The sequence below is a fragment of the Mastigoproctus giganteus genome, chromosome 10 (assembly GCF_048544385.1).
Source record: "Mastigoproctus giganteus isolate SK-2022 chromosome 10, ASM4854438v1, whole genome shotgun sequence".
Taxonomy (NCBI): domain Eukaryota; kingdom Metazoa; phylum Arthropoda; class Arachnida; order Uropygi; family Thelyphonidae; genus Mastigoproctus; species Mastigoproctus giganteus.
This window is the reverse complement of record NC_143584.1, coordinates 139,185,355-139,211,929: the sequence shown is the minus strand read 5'-3', so window position 1 is coordinate 139,211,929 and position 26,575 is coordinate 139,185,355. Positions and strand designations below refer to the sequence as shown.

At 37.4% G+C, this 26,575-nt stretch overlaps 1 protein-coding gene across 3 annotated transcripts in view; it reads right to left on the bottom strand.

The window, feature by feature from the left end:
- Positions 1-26,575, bottom strand: part of mio (GATOR complex protein mio) — a 294,475-nt gene that overhangs the window by 231,133 nt on the left and 36,767 nt on the right. For 2 of the 3 annotated variants that reach the window (XM_090384080.1, XM_090384081.1), the window contains exon 4: positions 8,699-8,766. The exons of the other annotated variant lie outside the window; for it this stretch is intronic. In XM_090384080.1, coding sequence (XP_090240206.1) covers positions 8,699-8,766 — 68 coding nt within the window. The remainder of the gene's footprint in view (positions 1-8,698; positions 8,767-26,575) is intronic. 3 annotated transcript variants of the gene reach the window in all.

Below are 26,575 nucleotides of genomic sequence, written 5' to 3'. Positions count from 1 at the left end.
TCGATAATGCCCCCTGCATACACACTACTCGGACTCCCCCAGTCACTATCTGGCAGAGTAGAGGTAGCAAGATTATACACTAGCTGATCCAGAAGCCTCCTAAAGAGTTACCAATAGGTTTGGTCCGGTGTACTAACTAGTGCTGACCTGCGAACACCGGTTTAGAGCTGTACTCTCAAAATGTAAAGAAGATTGGATCTCGCCATGATGTTCATCATAACCTCAAAAGTCATCAGTCATACTAATAACAACACTCTTCATTGCTTCTGCTCATTCATAACATACACAAATTTTGTGCACACCTTTCATTTCCTTAAATCTTCATGCAGAATTTGATGAATTATCTCTCCTTATTCATATCAAACTCATCAACTCATTACTAGGTGGTAGATGACTCTCATCACTGGTGAAATACCACTTCAAGCCTCCAATAAGAAAAGTGGTGGTATTTCACCAGTTGATGAGAGTCATCTTGTTATTTATTTGTTTGTTATTTTGGTTTTTTTTTAGGAGCATTAGCAACTAAGGCCATATTGTTCCTCATTCCCTGACCTTTCCGCATCCTCCGTATTTGGTGGTGATGGGCTCGAACCCCGGTCTAATCAAGAAGCGTGTGCTATGCACTGCTGCTCCTTCTCACCTGGCTATGGAGGCACCTGAGAGTCATCTACCACCTAGTAATGAGTTGATGAGTTTGATATGAATAAGGAGAGATGATTCATCAAATTCTGCATGAAGATTTAAGGAAATGAAAGGTGTGCACAAAATTTGTGTATATTATGAATGAGCAGAAGCAAAGAAGAGCGTCGTTATTCAAACTTGTCATGAAAATCCTAATTTCTTTCACTGTATCATCACTAGAGATGAGAGTTGGTGTTTCAGCATGACCAAGAGAAGCATCAGAGCATGCAGTGAACTTCAAAATCATCACCAAGGCTCACAAAGTTTGATTTAAAGAAGTCTGGGATCAAGATAATGCTGATCATGGTTTTGACAAACAGGTTGTGACTCACAAGGAATTTGTACCCGAAGGGAAGAGAAAGAGTTAATGTTGCATTCTACAGACAGGTTCTTCAAAAGACTACTGAAGTGCATTTCCCGGGTAAGGCTGCAATTTCAAGGGAAATGCAGCTGGTTCTTGTTGTGGGACAACGACACCACCCATTCCAAAGTTGTTGTGAAAACATTTCTGATGAAACATGGCATTGTACACATCAGCCATCCACCTTATACTTCCAATCTTGCACTAGCAGACTTCTTCCTCTTTCCCAAAATGAAAACTGCCTTCGATGGAAAGAGATCTCAGGATGTTAAGCATATAAAGAAAAATGTAACTGCCGAACTGAGCATCATCTCTTTGGATGCCTTTGCTGACTCTTGTCAGAAACTTTTAGAACAGCATAATAAGTGCATTCAATCGGGTGGTGATTATTTTGAATAAAAATAAAACCATTTTTGAGCTCCTTTGCTTTGTATTCTTTTTATTGCACCAGCCCAGGAACTTTACTGCCACACTTCATGTGTGCATGCCATGTTTAAAATATTGTGCACTTAAAGGTCTTTTCAAGTGAAAAATGGATTAGAATAAATAATAAATTCAAGTCTATGTTTTTTAATTTTCAGAAGAATTAATATATTTTCTAATTTTTTAAAAATAACAAGAACAATAAAAAACAAGAATTAATATATTTTCTACTTTTTTAAAAATAACAAGAAGAACAATAAAAAACACTGAATTTGATAAAAATTTAAGTTTTATTAAAAAATAAAGAGACAAACACACAATTCAAAAACTCTCAAAGGTGTTTTTCAAGAAATTAAAAGGAAAATTGGCAGGTGTCAGGTGCTGCACCACGATTTGTGTAATAATTTCATGCCATTACTGCTGGGTTAAGAGTGTGAAATTTTAAAATGGCAGATGCACTTATATTTCTGCTTATCTATTATGTATGTATGTATGCAGAAACTTTTATTAATTCTGCTAAAAATGAAAAATAAATAATTTTTTTACAGTTATAAAATATAAATATTAGGCACTTTGATTTTAAGTTGATAAAATCATTAAGCATGCAACTAAGTTATTGTATAAAAAAATTCAGTAATTTTATGTATTAAAAGAAAATAAAACCTGATAAACTGGAAGACTTGTTTTTTATTCACATCTAAAGCTCTTCAAGAAAACAATCACAAAAAGAGTTGCAAGGAAGAAACACCGTTTTGAGAGTTCTCGTGTGCTTTATTGATCACTTATTTTCAACTTTTCCTTGAACTAGAAGTATGGACACTACTTTCTTTTTTTTAACCCAGTTTTATTTGTAAACTTATAAATGCCACTTATAGGAAGTGAACAAACTAGAACAGTAATCATTCGACATAGAAAAATGGAAGCAACACCTGTAAGTCTCTGTGCCCAATGAAAATTGTTGGAAAAAAAAGTCACACTGCATCTGGTTGATTCTTTAATGCAATTACTCATGAAATAAAACCATAAAATACTGCTTCAAAACCAAGTTGCATAGTCAAAAGCAGGTGGAGAAAGCAGGTAGAAAGTTTTAGTCAATAACAATCAACAAAAAACACAAACCTTTTCATGCATGTCACCTAACAGGTCCCACACAACCACTGCTGGTTTAAAAATGCAATAATGCACAAGCATTTATGAAAATTTCTTAATTTTTTTTTTCCATGGTTAGCAATAATATCTAGTCTGTGATACTAAAATATCTTAATAATAATTATAGAAGTTATCTTTTTTTTTTTTTTTTTTTAAATCACATTTATTCCATTTTGTTTTGATGTGATGCCAATATTTGGAAGTACAGTCAGTCCTTGTATAGCACGATAGTTGTGTTCCTAGCAACCTTCTTGCAATGCAAAACCGTGCAATATAAACAACAGGCCCCATGGGAAAAATGGGGTTAGGTGCCGACCACCCAAGATTTTACACACATTTGTAACCAAAACATTACTTACGTATTTTATTACGACTATTACGTAATAAAATATTGCTAATGCTTTTGCTTCTATCGTAAGCAAACTTGTTTTTTGTTTGATTTTCTATCCAAACAGATGACAGCCGTTCCATCTCTTACAATTCTTTTTTGTCTTGATCTAATGGATTTTAATTAATTACACTTCGAGTTGTTTCTGCAATGAAAGCTGTTTTTATTTTCTCTGCATTCTTTGTAATTCTCGACGTTGCCTCATTTAGGGCTGTAGCACGTGCAAAGGCACCTCCGTAGCTAGGTGGGCAGAAGCAGCAGCGCATAGCACATGCTTCTTGATTAGACCTGGATTCGAGCCCATGAGCCACCAAATACGGAAAGGTTAGGGAATGACCACCGCATATCCCCAGAGCAATATGGTCTTAGTTGCTAATGCTCCTAAAAACCAAATAACAACAACAACAACAGCAATATCACGTGGTCTTTCATTTCGCTCAAAGCATTTCACAATTTCATATTTTTTCTCTATCGACAGAGATGGACTGGCCATAAGCCTTACTGGGAAAACCCTGGTGGGCTGGAGGCTGGTGTGATTTTGGCCATAAACACTAGTATGAGGCCACTACAAATTTTCCTGGGTAAGAATTTTTGATCCAGTCCGCCTCAGTTTATCGATATTTCTTTTCTTTTTCTCTCTGAATCTGTAATGTCTTCACCAGGGTGCTTCCTTTTCACACCTTTTAAGTATTTTACTCATCTTGAGGGAATAAAGCACAATTACAAAATGAGGAGGCACGACTGATACACATAAACAAAGCTGTGCGTGTGTAGCAATTGAATAAACAACACCGTAAAGGCAGAGATACACTATTAACACCTCAACTAAAGCACATTCCTCAACTAAAGACACTACCATAAAACAAAAGCAATTTCCAGTTGCGTTTCTATTAGTGGAATCTGGTAGTAAACTCGATCTAAGTGCGTTTGCGATAATACCGATAGCTGGAATTGTGTGGGTTTTTACCTTATTATGGTGAAATGTGTTTCCCCTTCACTGATATAAAAAAATATAAATACATTTTCAGAATCTTCTCTTCATTTGTATCGTGTTGCATTCAGTTGGGGCGATTCCACGTTCGACTTCCATATCTTGTAAACACAAAGGCGAATCATGCATAAGCAAATTCAGTTCGTGTTATATACAATATCGTTCCCCTATTCATAAATCGTGTATGATCAAATTCGTTTAGTGTAAACACGTGTTATACGAGGACTGACTGTATATAAAATCAGCTGCCGATGTACAGTGGAAACTGCTTATTGCAAATAATTGATGAAACAAGAATGCAGCTTTTCAGCACTGTTTACTGATGCAAAGCAGAAATGTATGCATAAAAAGGTGGAAGCGTACAGAAGGAAAACAATAATATCAAGAAATATAAAATACTTCGATTTGACTGTCCACTATTTCTTCAAGAAACCCATCAATAAAAAGAAACTGTCAATATTTCTGGAATTCTATGTAAACCATTAAAAACAAATAAATAAAATGTTAAAATAAAGAATTAGAAAAGGATTAATGCTTTACTGTAAAACAGGCAGATTGGTTGAGTACTTTCTTCCACAGACTAACAACATTGACAATGTAATAGCAGTAATTAGATACTCAACGTGTCAGAGTTCAAGAAAAAATTGGGATGTTACATAACCTGTGACGTCACATGTCACTGTACATGCGTAAATTACATTTAAAAAAAAGAGTAACAAAAATAAATGTTCTGATTACAACAAATGTCATTATTTTCTCTGTATATGCCTGACCAGGACTTCATAAAGGTGATAACATTATCCATAATCACAATAAGCGGCATACACTGTATTTTTATTTATTTTTTCTCTGTAAAATGTGTTACCAGAACAAATACAAATACAAAAAAATGATTTTATAACAATACAATTAACAAAAAAAAAAAAAATTATAATAAGTTTTTGAAGTATTGTTACTGTATCGAGTAAACATTAATAAATAATAAATTTTTCAAAACATAATGCATTATGAGTAGCATGTGGAGACTTTCAATTTCCATTGGCCACTCATTTTTAGTAGTTTTTAATGCAGCTGATAATAGAAAATTTTCCTTGAAATTTTGCTTTTTTCTTTGCCACACAATGTAAGATGGATGTGAAGTTTCCATTTAACACCAGATTTTATTTGTTACAAACTGCAGACAGATAACATTTGAATAACATAATAAATGAAGGAGAGATACTGATGGCTTAAATGCAGATCCTTACACTTGGCAGTAAGTGTAAGGATCTGTGGGAATGCTGCACAGAAGTGCTATATATCAAATAATATCATTGTTGATGCCTATCATATTTTTAGGTTATATATCATAACTCCCACAAAACAATTCTGAGAAAGTTCAGTCTGACACACATCATTAAAAAGAAAGGAAAACAAAAAAAAAAAAAACAGAAATGACAGTGACCTAACATTAAAGCCTTGAAGCCTAAGAGAAACTGCTGATAACCCTGGTCAGACATCAAGAATGTCCATTTATTACAGTCTCAGCCTCTAGTTGGCCTGAGCTGGAAGTCCAAGCCACCAAAAGATAAATACATTCAAAAATAAATGATCAGTCAACAAAAGCACAAATTTTGGCAAAACTTATAGTCAATCAATAGGAACTCCAATCCTTGAGACAGTGTATAAAATAGCATGTCATAAGCTTCTACAGGGAGAAGTTGTTAACTCTACCACTGATGCTGGTGGAAAGCCAGCACGTGCATTATTCACAAGGACCAAAGCAGAAAAATAGTTCCATGCTCCTATATATATAGGGTGTCTGTAAATGATGTTTCTGATTTTGATATATTTTTTTTTATTCAGAATTACTTCAAGCTACACTCATGAAACACATACCAGCTGAAAGATCAGCTGAAAGATCAATTCAATAAGTTTTTTAAATTGGCATTTCACTGCCAGTTTTGCATTCTACCCACTACACAGTGCTACAGGCTCAAAGTTAACGTTTTTGCCGCAACGTCTCGAGAAAAGCTGTACAGGCCATTCTTCTTCATCGAACCGACAGTGACAGGGTTCATCTACTTGGACTTGGTCAGTGAATGGTTAATGCCACAGCTGCAGGGGGACATTACAGATGTGATCAACAATACGGTGTCCCTCTGCATATTCATAATGAAGTGAAGTCATACCTGAACGAACATCCTCCTCAGCGTTGAGCTGGGCGTGGAGGCCATATGGAATGGCCTCCGAGGTCACCTGATTTGACGCCAATGGATTTCTTTTTGTGGACTTATGTGAAGGACAACGTGTACATCCCTCCACCACCAATGACACTGCAGGAGCTGAAGGCATGGATCCTTTGGTAAAAATGATTGTGAAGTGAAGCACAGCGTGTGGCAGGAGATTGAATATCGCTATGATATTGTTCGAGTTATTCATGGTGCCCACACTGAACTTTACTAATGACTTTATGTACCTTCATAAAGCTTAATGAATTGATCTTTCAGCTGGTATGTGTTTCATGAGTGTAGCTTGAAGTAATTCTGAATAAAAATATATCAAAATCAGACACATCATTTATGGAGAGAGAGAGAGAGAGAGAGAGAGAGAGAGAGAGAGAGAGAGAGAGAGAGAGAGAGAGAGAGAGAGAGAGAGAGAGAGAGAGAGCGAGCGAGCATGGAACCATTGCCTGAGTGGTAGCAGCACTTCACATTTAGCTGTTATAACTTCAGTTTAAATCCATCCACTGTGGTTTTGTTTTCCCTCTTTCTACAAAAGTTTTGTTGTTTTCAATTTCATAATCAAATGATTGCATAATCAATTATTCTAATAAGTGATAATTGATCATTCAATTATGGAAATCATCCGATTATGCCCATCACTAGAAATTACAGCAGGGATCTTATCTTACTAGGCTAACAACCTGGAACTTTCCTTTGCCCTAGGCACAACATTATTGCATTGAAGGCACTTATAAAATTCTGAGAGCTCTTTCCAAAAGTTCTGCTATAGCTCTTTAATGCCTGCCTGGCTGAAGGACCCCTGCTTCATGGAAACAAGCCATCTTAAAATCAATACTTAAAAGTCCAGAAAAACCCGTAATTAACTGCACTACTGCCAACACTGGATAAACTTCTCTGATGCCTCATTACTCTGCCAAATTGTTAATGTGGAATTCAATATCCAATGTGTGTTCAAAAGGGAATGCTGCACAGAAGTGCTATATATCAAATAATATCACTTGTTGATGCCTTGACACATAGTTGCATTTTCTTTCACTTCAGGGCAATAAATTCCACACTGAGCCTATTTGAATTAATTTGCAATTATTCCTCCGAATGCACGATCATGGTACATACAAAATTCCATACAATCACAAGGGAAATTACAACAAGGTACCTTCAGGGTTCTGTCCTGAGTCCCTTCAGCTGGAATGTAATGTTGGATGACCGATTAAACAAGAACTTTCACATGATACAACAGGTTTCTTTTATTAATAACCTCATCCTGCTTGTTGCTATAACCTCCTATGTTAACTGGAGCATAGTTTAGCAGAGGAACTGCACAGAGCTAAACAACTGTATCAAAATACACAAATTGAAAACTTCTCTCAAAAAAACCAAGACCATTCATAAATCCAATCCCTCCTCACTGGATAGGAAAAACTGCTAACTGAGGACTATCACCTTCTGGCACTTCCTCAATATGCTCAAATGACCTTCTCCACTAGAAGTGGCCAATAACTAGCCTGCAGCTCTGAAAACTCAACTCTACAGTCTACCTAAATCTCTCAAAAGCTCCCGAAACCACCAATAGTATCACTCACACCAAGAAAAGTAACCTTATCAGCAGCCAACCGCTTCAAGACTTTCTGCTCTGCCAAACCCAATCCAAGGGGTGGAAGGCACACACACTGAGCACACAGCCTTGTGAGCTGGGTTTGGGATCACCTTGTGGGGTCCTTCCTGACTGTTGACAAGGTGTGAGACCTTGTCAACAGTCAGGAAGTTCCATGGTGTGAGATCTTGACGTTATCAATGATGACAAATGCCTTCCGACTTTTGGCCAATCCAGAAGTAAGATCAAACCAAAGATGGATTCACTGCCCCTCCACGTGGGTTTCCTCCTATCAAATTATGGAACTTTCACCTTCTTGACTCATTATAAAGGAGTGAGATTTGGTTCACAATGTGGCCTACCACTGTGTGTTCTCTCCATCTCCTAGTTGGATATCCACTACTGATTCCTGTTCCAAGGAATGGGATTATGCAAAAAAAGTTTTATGGTTGCCCATCCCTGGCACTTAAGGACTTCAAATCTGTAAGGAAGAACATTTGTTCATTAACCTTAACATAAAATTGCTTTACAAATATTTTTTGAAATTAGATTAAAATCAACATAATCGCTGATGACAAAATTGATTTAAAGCAGTGAAGATATGAAATATGACATCCAGATAATACTGAATTACTTCTGTCTGTGTACATGTGTAAAGGCAAAACAATTATTTCTTTTAATTGTTCTGGGATCATAGTTTAATTATATAGGTCAAATCAACATACAATCAGTTTGGATAACCAACTCTGCTGTAAGAATGAAAAATAACTTTTTATTGTAAGAATGAAAAATAACTTTTTATTCTTGCACAGAGAGAAAAACAAGTAAATAAGTAAAAGTATCAACAAACAGCAACAAGAATATTTTTAAAAAAAATTATTTTTACCTTCATATACTGATTATCTGTATTAATACACAGCAGATTAGCAATAGTTCTTTCTGATAAACGAATAGCTAGAGAAAAAAAAAGCTGCATTAACAAAATCACATGTATCTGTGCAAGCAACACTCAATAATAGCTATTAATGCTAATTGTTCTATTCAACTTCAATATGCCAATTGTTCTATCCAGCTGCATATGTCAATTGCCCTACCCTTAGCAACTGTCCTATCCAATTGCAATATGTCAATTGCTAAGATTGTTGAGTAAATACACCAGTTCATATATCAGCAGCTATCACAGAGTGTTGTATACAGAGATAACTTGATAGGAGAGTACATTTTTATGCTAAACGTGTAATTTCATAGCAAAGAAGTTCCAAGTGATTAACCCCATTAGCCTGCTTTGCTATAAAACTGTGTTTTAGCACAAAACTGCACTACCCTATCAAATTATATGATATATATATACACACACACACACACACACACACAGTCGATTCCAGTTATTTGGGACACATCGGGACTAGGGCATTTTGGCCTGATTATCTGAAGTTTCACGTAAATAGTTAAAAATACAATGGACCCCCCCACTTTACAATTGGTTCACTGTACAATCAAATCAAGTTATGATGGACTCACCATAGTAAAGTACCGTTCACTATACAACGTGTAGTAAGCGCCGGTCGTTGTGATCACGTTTGTGAATCGAATTTTAATTCTATTAAACAGCAATTCTAATTAGCAAAAATAGGAGGAATATTATCCACAGGCTATAAAAGTAAAGATATATTAAGCACAAATTTACCCTTTATTACCTTACCAATTAAAAAATTAAATGATACATGAAAATCGGAAGAATATACGTGATAATCGGAATAATTAATATGTAATACGTACATACTAACTAGTTTTCTGTTCACTGACATTTGTGGGTGGGGGATTTAAAATTTAAAACAGTAAAAAGATAAGCAATCAATAACAAAGAATATAGCACACACAAATTGCAAGTAACACAATACACACAAGTGAGAGCAAAGTAACAAGTTACGAAGCTTTAAAAATAGGAATGAAGAGAAGATTCTGAAAATTAACTTTTTTATATGATTGATGATTCCATGGAAATGTGAACACATTTCACCATAATAACCCACAGAATTCCAGCTGTCGGTATTATCGCAAACTCAATAAGATCGAGTTTAATATCCGTTTGATACTAAACTCGATCTGTGATATGATATGATATCAATATATGATAGATTGTACTGACAGAAAAGCCCAATAAACAGGTGACTGCTAATTGTTTTTATTATTTTATGGTTGTGACCTCCAGAAATCCAACCGAACAATGTGGTACAGTCGGAGACAATTGTAGGGTAATCTCCAGTGCTGCGGTCTCCTGTCCCGATTAAACAGCATGTTGTCCCAATTAAGTGAAGTAAACCCTGGCTATTTTCTTAAAAAACATATGTTTTTTAAGATTTGCCCCAAATAAACAGCTGCCCGATTAACCAGAATCCACTGTATGTATGATATATATATATATATATATATATATATACAGGGTGTTTCAGTTAAACGTTTCAGAACTTCTAAGAGGGGTAGGGTACATCCTGACAACTCGAAATCATATAGCAATGTGGGGTCGGAAATGCTTTCCTGAAGCGGTGTTGTACACAGAAGCACCATAAAGAAAAGAGACCGTAAGTGAGAAATCGTTTTAATAATACATGAAAAGAAGCAAAAGGTACATGAATTGAAGTAAGTGTTCGAAGTTTCTTCCACGGGCTACAATGCACGCCTCACATCTCCGACGCATGGACATCCGAACATTCTGGAATACTCCAGACGAATTTCGAATTTCTTCGGCAGCTACTGCGATTCTTGCAACCAGCTCCTCAGCATTGTCAACAGGGGTGTCATAAACTAGCGATTTCATATGACCCCAGAAATAAAAATCAAGACATGATAGGTCGGGTGACCGAGCAGGCCAACGCACGGGACCACCACGTCCGATCCACTGTTGACCAAATGTGACATCCAGGTAGTTACGAACATCTCCGCTATAATGGGCAGGGGCTCCATCGTGTTGGAACCACATTGTCTGTTGCGTCGATGCAGAAATCTGTTCATCTCTCAAAAGTTGTGGCAATACTTGCTGCAGAAAGATCAAGTAGATAGGTCCGGTTAGACGACACGGTAACAGGTAAGGTCCGATGAGGTGATCTCCCATAATACCGGCCCATACGTTGACCGAAAATCGAATCTGTGCTGCACGACGTCGCACGACGACTTCTGTGTACAATACCGCTTCAGGAAAGCATTTCCGACCCCACATTGCTATATGATTTCGAGTTGTCAGGATGTACCCTACCCCTCTTAGAAGTTCTGAAACGTTTAACTGAAACACCCTGTATATACATATATGGTGTTTCGATTAAAAACACACACCACAGTTCTATCTCACTTTTACGCTATTTATTAGCCGGACAATTTTTTTTTTTTTTTTAGTGTCAAAATCGGACAAGTTTTACCATTTAGATTTTACAATTTCTAAATTTAAATTTTGCCTGATCGAGTGCTGTTTTCTCATCATTGGTTTAGTCTAAAAACATCATTAGTGTACTTAAATAAATTTAAGCCAATTTTATTTTAAGGAGAAAAAAATCACAAAGAAACACAATAGTTATGTGGGGCATTTACTCTTCGGTATGCTTATTTAGCTGTGCTCATTGTATGATTGCAGTATCTCCTCACACTCCAACAATTATATTATTTTTTTTTTATTTTTTTTTTTCCTTCAGATAAAATCAGTTTACATTCACTTCAGAAGTACATCAATGATATTTTTAGACTAAACTAAGGACAGGGAACAACTTGCCAACTGAGAAAAAAACAATTCATTAAGAAAATTTTAAACTTAGAAATCACAATATCTAAACTTTAATACTTAGTCTGATTTTAACAAATTCAAAAACTTCAAGTCTAAATATGCCAAAAAAAAAAAAAAAAAAAAAAAGAGGCCCAGATGACACATAGCCTAAACCTAAGAGTGATTATTGTTGTCAGAGGTTTTACAGCACAACGGCAGCTAAAGGCCATTATGCGCCAACCGAAGAGTGAGATAGAACCCAGTGCCTTTTAATTGAAAATATCCTGTCTTAAATAGTAATTTTTACTCCAACAGTTTCCCCAATTCATGCTATTGAGAAGTTATATTATTTGCATTCATGTATAATTCTTGCTATTAACAACTATCTTACATTGCCCAACCTTGGTTATTTCCTGACAACTTGTCCATGAATATAACAGAAAATGTAGGTATCACAGTGTTGAGGAAGTCAAACAGCCAAAGCTATATCATTTATTTCTTGTAGGATGTCAACTCTTTTCTTTAATTAGAAAGCAGTACCAAGATGTTTAAATACCATGTGATGTGGGCAGTCTTTCCAAATAACAGTGGACATTAAGATCAACTGGACTCTTACAAATATTTATTCACTTTCTTACAACATAGCCAGACATTTTGACTGGTTTATAAAATCACATTAGGTTACTAATTAATATGAACTCATGGTTAAAATTAAATTAGTGATATATGTGACTGTAGTCAGAGTCAATGTCCAATTGCCATGCTTTTCCAGAAGTGAGGGGGGAGCTGATGATTGTGAACACACAATGTGCGCAAATTCCAGGAAATTTTTGGTATATTGTAAAGATATCTATTACAAAGTCACATACACAGTTAGTGTTACAGTATATATATTTTAATTAGTGGGTGGTTAAGTGAGAGGATGATTTGTTATTTGTTATTTTGGTTTTTAGGAGCATTAGCAGCTAAGGCCATATTGCTCCAGGAAATGCGGTGGTCATTCCCTGACCTTTCCGCATCCTCCGTATTTGGTGGTGACGGGCTCGAACCCCGGTCTAATCAAGAAGCATGTGCTACGCACTGCTGCTCCTTGCCACCTGGCTATGGAGGCGCCAGTGAGAGGATGATAAATACAATAAACACCAATCTATCATCTGTACACCAATTCTGCAGAGATCCACACTGATTTGCCATTTCTGAGAAGAGATGCGAGCAGTGGAAATATGTCTGAAATCAGTTAGCATTTGGCTCTGAAGAAGGCAATGCAGAAATTCTCAAAATCTTATATTTATTTACATTGGTGATGATATTCAAGAAGCTGATTGTTTTAGCAAAGAAGGATCAAGCTGGAAAGTGGAACATAGTGGGTTACCATCAGAAAAACTATGGATAGATTTTCTAGTTAATAGAGCCATCTATCATCATATGCAGTGAGTAATCAGAGAAAAAACTGAATACAAAATTGCAAAAAAAAAGTAGGCCAAATGATGCGAGCTTATTTAGAAGATTTTATGCAACCATGAAAGAACTGAAAAATGGCAAGAGCAACAGCTTAGTTCTGCCCAAGTTTACCACGGAATTTGTCCAAAGAGGAGTAACACAACCTTCTCCTACTGACTGAAAATCCAATTTGCTGATGATAGCACACTATTTTCCACCTTTCAGTTTGAGAAACCTTGCCCTGCTTAAACTTCTAAAATAGTCATCATTAATTCCTTAAACACAAATCTCCAGGTGATTCTCCAATGGGGCAAGGAAAACTCAGTTAACTTTAATTCTAAAATGCAGTCTTGTCCTATTTCTCACAGATGAAAATCATCTGCTCCTATGCTCATCTTCAATGACACTCAGATTTCTTAACAAGGTCGCATATCTCTATTGAGGAACACCCTGACTTCTAATCTCCCCTGGCATAAGCACATCACAAATATTACTTCCTGCGAAAAAAAAAAAATTTCTCTATATTTACTTTTTTTCTAAATGCTACTGACTCTGTACAAACCCTAAATCTGCCCTACCATGCAAAATCATTTCCACATCTGGGAATGGTGTCCCCGAAACCTCTCTCAAGGTACTATTTCAAAAGAGAACTGTCAGGTAAATTAACTCCTCCAAACAACAAGTCCAAACATGTGTCTCAACCAGTCAACATCCATTCACTGTCCAACTCCAAACTCACAGAACTAACTTTTTCTCTTCTTCATTTATCTCTTCTACTTCTGTTCTCTGGAACAACCTTCTTTCACATGTATTTCCCAAAAATTACAATCTACAGAAATTTGAACCTAATGTCAACAAGTACTTCTGTCTTCTCAATATTCAACTCATACACAGTACTAATCATTGACATATTCCTATATATCATTGACAAAACCTCATGACCCATTATGATGTGGTTACAAAGGAACTGGATGCAAAAAATAATTTTGATATCATATATTTGGATTTCAGGAAAGCTTCTGACACTGTTGCGCATGGAAGACTATTGTACAAATTGGAGCAGAATGGTATTAAGGATAAGTTGCTACAATGGATAAAAGGACGGTTGAGTGGGAGAAGACTGAGGGTGGTAATTAATGGGTGCTGCTCTTCGTGGACTAATGGTATTAGTGCAGTCCCACAGGGTTCGATGTTGGATCCTCTGTTGTTTTGTATATTTATCAATGATATTGATGAAGGTATATCAGGCTTAGTGTCGAAGTTTGCAGATGATACAAAGGTTGGCAGGGTTGTTAATTACAGTAATGGCAGTGTGCTACGGCAACAGGATCTAGATAATTTGGGCAGATGGGCTAAGAAGTGGCAACTGAAGTTTAACCTTGACAAATGGAAAGTACTGCATATGGGTAGAAGTAACCCCAGAGAAACGTACCAACTGTGTGGTACTACACTTAAGGTGGTAGAAAATGAAAAAGACCTGGGAGTAATTGTGCAGTCAGATATGAAGTTTTCTGAGCAATGCAGACAGGCTGCCAGAGCAGGTCATGGGGTTTTGTCAATGATATATAGGAATTTTGCTGGCAGGGAAAAGGAGGTGATTGTCCCTCTGTATAAGGCAATGGTCAGGCCATGCCTTGAGTACTGCATACAGGTCTGGAGGCCTCATTTCAGGAAGGATATAGATTTGCTTGAGCGTGTACAGAGAAGGGCAACAAGATTGGTGAGGGGAATGAAGGGATCCTCTTACCAAGAGAGGCTTAAGTTCTGCAAATTGCAGTGACTGGAGACTAGGCACCTGCACGGTGATCTGATTGAGGTGTATAAGGCCTTGAATGGGTTGAGCACGCTGAATTCTGATGGGATCCTTCCACTTGTTCAGATTACGAGCCTAAGGAGGCATAAATTCAAATTAAGAAAAGACAGATGTAGAATAGATGTGAGGAAATTTGCCTTTAGCCAGCGGGTGGTTAATTGCTGGAACAAACGTCCATCTGTCATTGTGGAAGTTGATAGGTTAAATAAATTTAAGGAGGAACTGGACAGGCATTTGGAGGGAATGGTGTGATTTTTTTTTTTTTTTTTTGGCTGATGCTGCATAAGTTCATACACTTGCTTTCTTGCATCACATGCCACTACTACTACTACAGGTTCTAATACCTTTAATGTCTTGGGGTTTAAAATATATAAACCCACACACAAAAGCCAAGATATAACCGGAGGATCACTACTGATGGAATCCATACTGCCAATCACTAACCACATAGGTTTCAAGTATGTAAATGTTGGTAGTTGGATTTCTCAGTTATTTCAGAAAGAGTTGGATAAGTGCAACAGGATGATAAAGGGAAGGATTGGTCATAGGAATTGGAGAGATATGAGCAACTGTTCATACAGAAGGAAAAAACAGAAAAAGAGGTTAAAAGGCAACACAAAATAAGGATTAACTCTAGATCACAGGTTTTAAAAACAAATGGAAAAATGCCATCAGGACCTAGAAACTTCTTGCCATCAAGACTGTTTAGAATTCTTCTGTCAAAAAACCAAGGTAGGCAATAAATGGAATATGCTTAGTATACTAGGAGATTTACCAAGATCATCAATGCAAAAGATAGAGGAAAAATAAAATACCAATAAGTTAGCTTTATCTTTAGATGATGATATACAATGACCATCAGGATATAACAGACGGTGGAGGTATGAATAAGCAGAAGTTACATCTAATAGCTTTCTCAAGAGAAATAGAAATGGTAACTCAAGCACAGGCATTTAGATAAGGTGAAAGTTTCCTACTCTTAGCCTTTTCGAAATAGAGTTTAAATTTATCAATAACTCATTCACAGTTATGGTTTTATTGTAGGCATAAAATGAACCTGGATATTTGGACACAAGCCAAATGCAATATTCTATATTAGGAATGATCAACTGAGTAAGCCTAAGAGCCACCTAACAATCTCTGAAGAATCAAGTGATGCAAGCCTTCAAAGCATGTACATGAATTTAATTTTTAAAAAATTAACGTTCACATACACAATAAAAACTGATTTTAAGTCAGGGTCACTTCAAAATCACAATTAATAGCTTCATTTTAGCTGCACATAACATACACATTAATAAAGTAAAAAACTATTAAAAAACTATCATGTATAAATATAGTGCAAGCGCATCAGAAATACATAGCTATATCTGAATAAATCAGAATATTAGTAAAACGGCATCATTTTAAGTTAAATCTCATATTGTGAATACCTTCACAATGAGTTGCCATGATATTGCACTACTTCGAATAAGTAACACTTCACCTAAGGAGAAGACTAATGTTATTCTCAGATGGGTACCACCACCACCCAGACGGAACCGTTTCAGGGCTATTTGGCCCTTCTTCGGTGGGTGGGTAGGTACTCGAGTGATGCAATGATGGCAAAACAGTTATGAAGTATAACTCCACAATATGAGAGATGCCTGATGGTATATTTATACATAGGCCAGACTCCTCCATAGCTTGAGGCTTATGCCCTAAACGCTTGGGTCTAAAAAACTATCATATAAACCCTCACCAGATGTCAAGTAAAATCCTGTAAATGGCAAAAAAAAAGGAATGAGTTGAATTCTTGATGTAATTTTCGTGCACAGTCCTCCTCACAGTAAGGCTGCTTAAACTATAAAGCCTGTTTAAAAAGTATCCCAACATGGAACTGTGCCTTTCCAAATGCAATACTACACAAACCAAAACTGTTTCTGGGAATATGATATTTTCCCAAGGCAAGGTACAGATGTGTATATATTTCTTCATGAACAGAAGTTAGAAACTGGGTGAATTTCTTTAAAATGTAAATTGGCATTGAAATAATTAACATTCAATTGCTGTTCATGAGCTTTCTCTTTTTATTTCCTTTCAACTCTTTCACTGTTGGCTTTTTTGACATGGGATTGATTCAATCTGGACTGGAGAGGGCAGAGACATATTTGGGCTCTCTTCTAACTATGACTGAATTAGTTAGCCTCTTTAAAAATTATTACATTTATCCATAAGTAAACTTGAAGTTATTAATATCACTTTTAATCAAACAACTTCACCGAGTACAAAAATCTGTTATTCATTAAAAACTCAAAAGGCACTGCTGTGACTGGTTTCGGAACTATCTGGCTCAGTCATTACACAGAAAGGTAACCCTGTGCTAGGCAGTGAACAAAAAATGTATCAAATCTAAATGAACATGATAAACTTTGTGAAAAAATTATGGAACCAAACAGTTCTGAAACTGATCATAATAGCCTTTGAGTTTATAATGAACAATGGATTCACCTATCAGGTTGTCAATTAAAAGCATTATCAGTTACTTTAGGTCGACTCATAAACAAACGTAGTCAAAGAGCAAAATCCCAAATGTTTTCACTATTACTGGAGAGACAATACACCCACAGATGGTTTCCACTGTTGTAGCACTGGAATGCAATATTTCTCCTTTATGCAATTATGTCAAAGCATTATATCATATTGTTACACAGTGTTAAATTGAAAATAGTAGACAAGCGTGAAATTATCATCAAGATAAGACAGTTCCAGATTGCAAAATCTGGAACTGTCTACAGATAATTAAATAGGGTAATAAAATAGGACATTATTACAGGACATCTGGAAAAGAAAAGTGATTTGAAAGGGAAAGAAAAGCAGTGGTGAAAGAAAGGAGTTGGGTGAAATATAGGAATGGTAGATAACTGTATATTCTACGTTAGTAAGGAGTAAAAATCATTGTAGTAGTTGTGCATGTTTATTACATTATTTATGCAGAGTTATACACAGAGTCTAAAGCATCTGTGACACATCACTATGAAAGGATAGATGAAGACTAATTCTGTGGAAATATTTCAAGTTCCCAGCACACACAATTTTACACACAACACTATAATCCTCACTTTTAAGAAAGGAATGTGGTGCAGTAAAGTTTTTGGTATGAGGTTATTATTTTTTCCTAATAAATTTTGATTTTAAAGGATGTACACTGAAAGGATAGAATTCATGGGATACCTGGTTCCAGGGAGCACTACGCTGTCACTGCATCAATGAATTCACATAGATGGTAATTCGATATCAGTACAGATAAATGTCGTGAGTTAACAGACTTCAAAAGAGGGAAGATAGCGGGTTCCCAATGCATGGGTCACTCTGTCACGGAAGTGGTACAGAAATTGCACTATCCCCGTTTGACAGTATCAAGAGTGTATCAGAAATATGCCATTTCCGGAATAACATCTCGTCGTGGACAACACTGTGGGCGGAGAAAGATGGTGGATGAATGTGACTGTCAACATCTGTCTCGCAATGTTTCAGCCAACTGGAGAGTGACAGTGGCACAAACAAACCATCAAATTCAACAAGGGAGGTACCAGAAACGTCCCCACCAAGACCATCAGGTGATCATTAGCCACAATAGGTTATGGGAGCAGCCGACTCGCTAGAGTCCCACTGCTAACACCATGACATCTGAGGACCCCATGCCTCAACTGGGCAAAAGAACATCGGCACTGGACTTTGGATGATTGGAGACAGGTCTCCTGGTCCAATGAGTCCAGTTTAGTTATTTAAAGTGGACAGGAGGGTGCGTATCTGGCAGAAACCACACAAAGCTATGCATCCGTCATATCAACAAGGAACTGTTCAGGAAGGTGGACGGTCGGTAATGGCCTGGGGAATGTTCAACTGTCACATGTTGGGACCTCTGGTACGTCTAGATGTATCTCTGAACGGTCCAGGTTACGTGTCCATCCTTGCAGACCATCTGCATCTCTTTGTGATCACTGTGCACCCACAGGGCAATGGACTCTTAAAGCAGGACAATGCACCTCCCCACAGAGCCATGATGACTAGAACATGGTTCAAAGAGAATTGCACAGATTTTACCACCATGGAATGGCCTTCCCGTTCACCGGACATGAACCCTGTGGAGCATCTTTGGGATGCTGTAGAATGGTCCATTCGAGCTTTGGATCCTCCACCCAGGAATGCAACGGAATTATGGAGAGTGGTGCAGTAAGCATGGATGGAAATACCTGTGGAAATGCTTTAGTGGACTCAATGCATCACCGTGTGACTGCGCTTATCTAGACGAAAGGCAGGCCTACCCATTACTAGGTAGGTATCGCATGATTTTTGTCCATTCACTGTATGCTGCCTATATTAGAAGAATTCTTAAACTATCTTTGGTAGTTTAATAGGAGAGGAGATTTTTTTTTGTTTTGTTTTGCAGATGTTATTTGAAGAACTGTAATTCTACTTTCATGATCATTTGGGTGACACACATACTGTAAAACTATTGCCTATCATTGTGTGGAAATGGGAATAGTATGGCTACATATTTTTAATATGTACAAACTTAAAATATTTTCCTTTCATGTACCTTTAAGCTAAGTAATTTTACTGCAAACATGCATCCTTTATTATCTTCAATTAAGTTGAAAGCCTTCAATTAAGGCTTTGAATGGTTTGAGCATGCTCAATGCCAATGGGATTCTTCATCTTGCTCAGAATAATCACCTCAGAGGGCATAAATTCAAATTGAGGAAGGACGGATGTCGGATAGATGTGCGGAAATTTGCCTTTGGCCAGCGGGTGGTTGGTTGGTGGAACCAACTTCCATCACTTGTTGTTGAAGTTGATAGCCTAAACAAATTTAAAGCTCAACTGGACAGGTATTTCGAACGAACGGAGGGGTGAAATGGGAGTGGGTTTTTTTTTTTTTTTTTTTTTTTTTTGGCTGATGCTGAATAAGCTTGCTTTCTTACATCATATGCCTCTACTAATGCTAATGCTAAGTTTCTGTTAACTGAGTAGAAATTAATGTTTAACTAGTATGTTCAACATACTAGTTGAACATACCCAGCTATATTTTTAACGTATTACAAGGAAAAACTGTTCCTAGAACTATTCATCAGAAATGGGAAATAGAGCTAGAGATACAAGCAATTATTAAAATTTAAAAAACTGAGCCAACATCAAAAAAAGAAGTAATGATAGATATAATCTTCACATTGTGTTATTGATATAAGCAACACTGACTCGACTCCATCAATGAGCCTTAACATTAATTTTATTTACTCGTGGATCTGATGGCAATAGGAACAATAATGGGGATTTCTTCAAAGATTTTAGGGTCCAGAGATTCTACAGATATCTCATCATTGTGTATTTTTATTATTTTGCATTTTGGTACAAAATGTGCATTGCATTCTTTAAACAGGCCTTGGGCAAGTTATGATTCATACTAACTGCAACTGAATACGCCAACTGTATGTGACCAAAACTTTATTAATATAAATTAAAATTAAATAATATAAAACAGGATAAAATTTTTGATGTAAATATAACAATGCACTGACAACTGTAGATTTAAAAGATAAATATAGATAAAAATAAAATACATAAGATTAAAAATATACAAGTAATATTACAAATTAAAAGTGAGAAAACAACATTGTAGCTTTCGAAGCCTCCTTTATCAACAGTGGAACTTTACTGTCGCAGCACATCCTTAAATAACATCATGAATCATAAGAACATGGGAATTATCCTCCACACATGCATGGAGACCAGAAACGGCTTGGGAGCATGCCAAGTGAAACCATTCAACCCGTCCAAGAATTATGGTCTTAAAGAGCAGGGGGTGAATATTCGCATTAGCATAGGCACATGATGCAATAAAGCATCAGCCGAAAAAAAAAAAACCTTATTTCACCCATCCACTCGCTCCAAATGTTTGTCAAGTTCTGCCTTGAATCTATTTAAGCTATCAACTTCTATGACAGATGGAAGTTTGTTCCAGCTATCAATCACACGCTGGCTAAAGGCAAACTTCCGCACAACTATTCTACAACCGTCTTTCCTCAATTTGAATTTAAGCCCTATCAGGCGATTATTGTGAGCAAGAGGAAGAATCCCATCCACATTGAGCATGCTCAAACCATTCAAGGCTTTATACACCTCAATCAGATCACCTCGCAGGTGCCTAGTCTCCAGACACTGTAATTTGTAAAACTTAAGCCTTTCTTCGTAAGAGCAACCCTTTGTTCCATTCACTAATCTTGTTGCCCTTCTCTGTACTTGTTCCAACAGCTCTACATCCTTCTTAAAATGAGACAGTACTCAGGGTGTGGCCTGACCATTGCCTTATACAAGGGGATAATCACCTCCTTATCCCTGCTAGAAAAATTCCTGTATATCATTGACAAGACACCATGAGCTACTCTTGCAGACCATCTGCACTGCTCAGAAAACTTCATATCTGCCTGCACAATTACCCCCAGTCCTTTGTTAAACTTCATTTGCCACCTCTCAGCACATCTGCTCAACTTTTCTAGATCCTGTTGCAGCAACATACTGTCATTAGTGTCATTAACAACTGTCATCTTTCGTATTGTCTGCAAACTTGGACATTAAGCTTGATATACCATCAATATAATTTATAAATACAGAAAATAAAAATGGACCCAACACTGAACCCTGAGAGACTCCACTAATAACATTGGTCCACAAAGAGCAGTGTCCATTGATTACCACTCCCTGTCTTCTCCCACTCAACCATCCCTTTATCAATAGCAGCAATTTGCCTCCAATGCCACACTGCTCCAATTTGTGCAGCAGTCTTCCATGTGTAACAGTATCAAAGGCCTTTCTAAGATCCAAGTATATGATATCAAAGTTATTCTTTGCATCCAGTTCCTTTGTGACTACATCATAGTATTCAATCAAATTGGTCAGACAAGACTTCCTCTTAACAAACCCATGCTGTGTCCGACCCATAACTGAAATCTTGTCTAGATGATCCTGCAATACTTCTTTAACCAGTGCCTCCATTCATTTCCCTGGAACAGAAGTTAAACTAACAGGTCTGTAATTACCTGTCTCCCTTTGATCCTCCTTTGTGGATTGGGATCACATTTGCACATCTCCAATCCATGGGTACCTCCCCTGAGTCCAGGGAAGTGCCCATAATTATGGCTAAGAGTTTGCTTACTTCCTTTGCTGCCTTCTTTAATATAACTGGATAGATTCCATCCACCCCAGATGCTTTTCTTATGTTTATCTTCAACCAATTTCTCCTCCACTTTACTTTCATTTATTACAAAATTATCTAGCTTATTGCCAGAGTTTAATACACCTCTGGCATTCCCCTCCCTGAATAACTCCTCATGTGTGAATGTAGATGCAAAATATTCATTTAGTTTGTTAGCTACCTGAGCAGGATCATCAACAGTTGAACCATCGATATCAAGTGGACCAATCTGATTCATCCCCTTCCTTCTAGAGTTTATATAAATAAAGAACTCTTTGCTGTTTTTCTTTGCATCCTTTGCCAAAGATTTCTCGTAATCTGCATTCGCCTGCCTAACCTCTTTTGTGACTTGGTTACAGACCAACTTATATCTATCATAGGCTTATGTGTCACCTGTTATTTTATATGTATCCCATGCATTTTTCTTCTCTGTCACATGTCTAATTAGTTCATCTGACATCCATTTAGGCCTAAATCTTGAACAATATTTCTTACTTGGTATGAAAGGCCTAGCAACTTCCAAGATTAATTCTTTGAATGCTTCCCATTTTGAATTTGCTGTTGGTAACATCATCAGTTGGTCCTACCATACAGAATTTAAATATTGTCACAGACCACCGTAGTCACCTTTAAGAACCCTTCCCTTTACCTTTGGTGGTAGTTACCTGTTTAAGTAAATCCCACTTCAGCACACTGTGATCACTGCCACCTAGTGATTCCTTTATCTGCAGATTCTTAATGCATGAAGAATCACCACCGATAATCAGATCAAGAGTATTACTCCCTCTAGTTGCCTCCCGAACATGCTGATGTAGAAAACAATCATCCAATAAATCCACAAAAGCCTTGCTAGTGTGAGTGAGCAACCCACAAATTCCAGTCAATCTCTGGGAAATTAAATCCCCCATTATAAGACACTCTAATTTACTGGCCCACTATTTCTCTGCACAATTGCTCATTATACTCATCAGATTCATTAGGCCTATAATACACACCTACTCTCATTTTTCCTTTCCCAGTGCTTATGTCACACCAAACAGACTCAACATTGCATTGTCCACCAACATCAATTGGATGCACTTACTTAGATTTTGTGTTTCTTAACTAACAGCATAACTCCTCCTCCCTTCCTGTCCATCCTTTCTGTACACATTGTACTCCCCAAATTCCAATTCTGCACTGCTTATGTCTGTGTGACACCACATCTCTGATATCCCAACAATATATGTGCCTTTAATGTTTGACTAGCACTTCAAGCTCACCGAATTTATTAATTATACTCCTAGCATTGATGTACATGCAAGTATACATATGGATTCCCTTATCTCTATTGATTGTATTACATTATAAAGAACAAATCCACAAACTCTCAAACCATTTCTGGCGCCAATACCTATGCAAATGATCAACAATGAGAGCATCTCCTGGGAAAAATATGATGGTTCTCCTCTCAGAAGTGCTTGGCCACAGCAGATTTCCCATAATCTGCAGTCTCTATTGCTCTAGTATATTCCCCCATATGATCTTTAAACCTACGTTCTATTTCCCCAACATAACACTTCCAACAATCAGGACATTTGATTTCATACATAAGTCCACTTGTACAATCAATAGGTAAAGGTCCTTTACCTTTGACATGACTGTATGCAGTCATGTCCTTTACCTTTGACATGACTGCATGCAGTCTCCGCCCCAGTTACTGCACACAGTACATCTGACAAGTCTGTAATATTTTCGAGGTTCATTCTGTTAAGCACAAATGGTAGTGAATGTACGAGATAGGCTCACCTGCTGCTATCTCTGCCTATGTTCAAATTCCCAAATATATTTGTCCAAAATATGCTGGGGTCAAGTCACATTTTTTGGAAATCCACTGTGATATATCTAATCTCCCCCAGTCTATCTTCAGAGGTGCTGCAGTGGGACCCTAATTACACTACTTTTATGAGTGTTGGCTTGCCCCATGCTGTAGTGCATATATTGTCCCCAGCACATGGTTTTCCTATACACTCTTGCTTTTACTCTGGGGCCATCCTACAAACCAACAGATCAAGGAAAGGGAGGGTATCATCTATTTCCACCTCCGAAGTGAACTGAATGAAAGGGGGAACACTCGAGGATTCTCTTTCATTCAGTTAGGTTTTTATTCCTTTTTATTCAGTTAGGGAAACCCTTGAGGATTCCCCTTTCATTCAGTTGACTATGTCCTCAACTCCACTGAGGAATATGAGAACACAGTTCTCTCCTCCTCTCCATATAATGCTCAATGTATTGTTGGCATAGTGTTTCCTTGCATACATGGCAGGGGAGGTAGATCAGACCCATTACAAATTCTAGACTCTAGCTCTTTCATGGCTAAGTTGGCAACAATAGTATTAATTGGAGAGTCCACAGCTTTGCCATGAACCTGCTTATGCACAGTACCTTAATATAACATATAGTATAGTGATAGAAAAGCATAAATCAACAAAACAGCAAATATCTTCCATACTCAAGGAAGTCCTTTCCCCTTAATGTGTCATCCTTGTCCAATGCCATATGTACGCACACCATGCTGAATGGAGATGCACGTAAGGAGGAACACCACATCAAAGGAAACCATAGCCTCAGCCTTCAATTACCTGAGTGTGTACAAATTCAACAAAGTCTCTACTGTCCTTAAAATATCAGTAGGCTAGTAGCAAAGGGATGCAATGTAGAATGAATGAATGAGAATGAAAGACAATGAATAGGCTGGGAACCGAGTGAGCTAGGAATTATGGTAAAAGGGAATAAATGGCAGTTTTGGTGAAAGAAAGAGTGACCTAGCATGACGAAAAGAGAGAGTGAATGGGAATGAGTGGAAGAGCAAATGTAATTGGCCGAAAGAATACAAAGTTAAAAATAACTTACATTACTCTTTATATATATAGTACCAACAAACATTTACTAACCACATCAACACTATCACTGCATTCTCCCCTGCCCTGCAAAAAAAAAAAAAAAACTTGTGGCTAGGCCTGCACCACAACTGAAGAATAAAAGTAAGTTGAGTTGCCCAGAGAGTGCAGTGCAGAAAGTAAGAGTCGAATAAATGAGATGAGAGCTAGAAGAATGAATAAAAGTGTAAGCGTGTGAGAAAAAGAACACAAACTATAAATGCTACAGTTAAGTACACACTAACCCTAGTTTTAATTAGTATTTAAATTTACACTACACATCATTGCATTCCCTCCTGGTGTGAGAAAAAGATGAATGAGTTGAGTGAAAAAAAAAAAAAAAAAAATATATATATATATAAAAAACTTAGAAAAAAAATTATAAAATAAGAAAAAAGTACTTTAAAAAAAAATGTATATATATTAAAAAAATAATAGTAATAAATAAATAAATAATAAAAAAAGAGAATGCAGATTATGAATGAAGTAAATGTGTGTCTCTCCCACCCCCTCGCCTGGTGGGTTCCCCACTGCCAGCTAACATATCCCACCCCCGGATATGTTAGCTTAACCTTCATACCGGATTCGGCAACCCTTGGACATGACACCGACAAAGACATTCTGCGGCTTTGCTGCGAACGCGCCATTGGTGATCTGAACTGGGTACTCTAACCTGGTTCCCTTTAAAACCCCATCCCCAGGCAGGGGAGGGAGGAGACAGATCTCTGCCTCCTCTCCTCCCTGCCTACCCCCCATACTTCACCTGGTGGGGCTCGTCTCCACTGACCTCTTTACGGATGCCTACTCTATCGTCCCTATTCTTCTATCTGTTTCCCCCCCAGTCTTTAGTCTCCCCCCCCTCTCACTAAATCGACCGAGTACACCCTTAACAATGCTGTCAAATTCTAATCAACATCTAAATTCTACCGGTTTCCTGTAAATCTCTAAGACAACTAACACTATTAGCTTTTATCTAGCATATAGCCTCACATGTCTAAATTTAATAACATCAAAATTTTGCCCGACCTATTTGGCCTTTAACACATCTCTTTAGCGTTCAACCCCAACCAGCGATTTCCAAACAGCAATCCCATTAAGCATTAATGTCAAACGCAATTTTTTTTTTTTTTTTTAAAATAGGTCCTAGCCACTGAAATCCCAGGAAACTAGGTGGCAGTACCTGCCAGAGCAATTTGTTGTGATACTGGATACACCCGGCTAGCCTCCATGTGGCAGGGTATGGGCAACGTAGGGCCCCACTAGGGGCCTGGCGGCCAATAAGCCGGATAAACAATGGGCACAACAAATCACACTGCACAGACACGGCCCACACACTGTCTGGCTTGACAGTGTACTGTCCTCGATACAGTGAAACACACGCGGAGATGGGAGAAATCCCAGGTGCCGTCTGACACGAACATACCTTATACCTTATGTCCCTGATGGTAAATTTTGATCATCCTACAATAGGAGATATCAGTTTGGTTAAAAATCTAGAGTGAATATGTAGGGCTGCCCACAAATGATACAAATGGCCTAAATGGGATCCCGTAATTGGTAGGCCATAAAATCTAGGCAAATGCCATCCCATGGCATACAATGTCTAA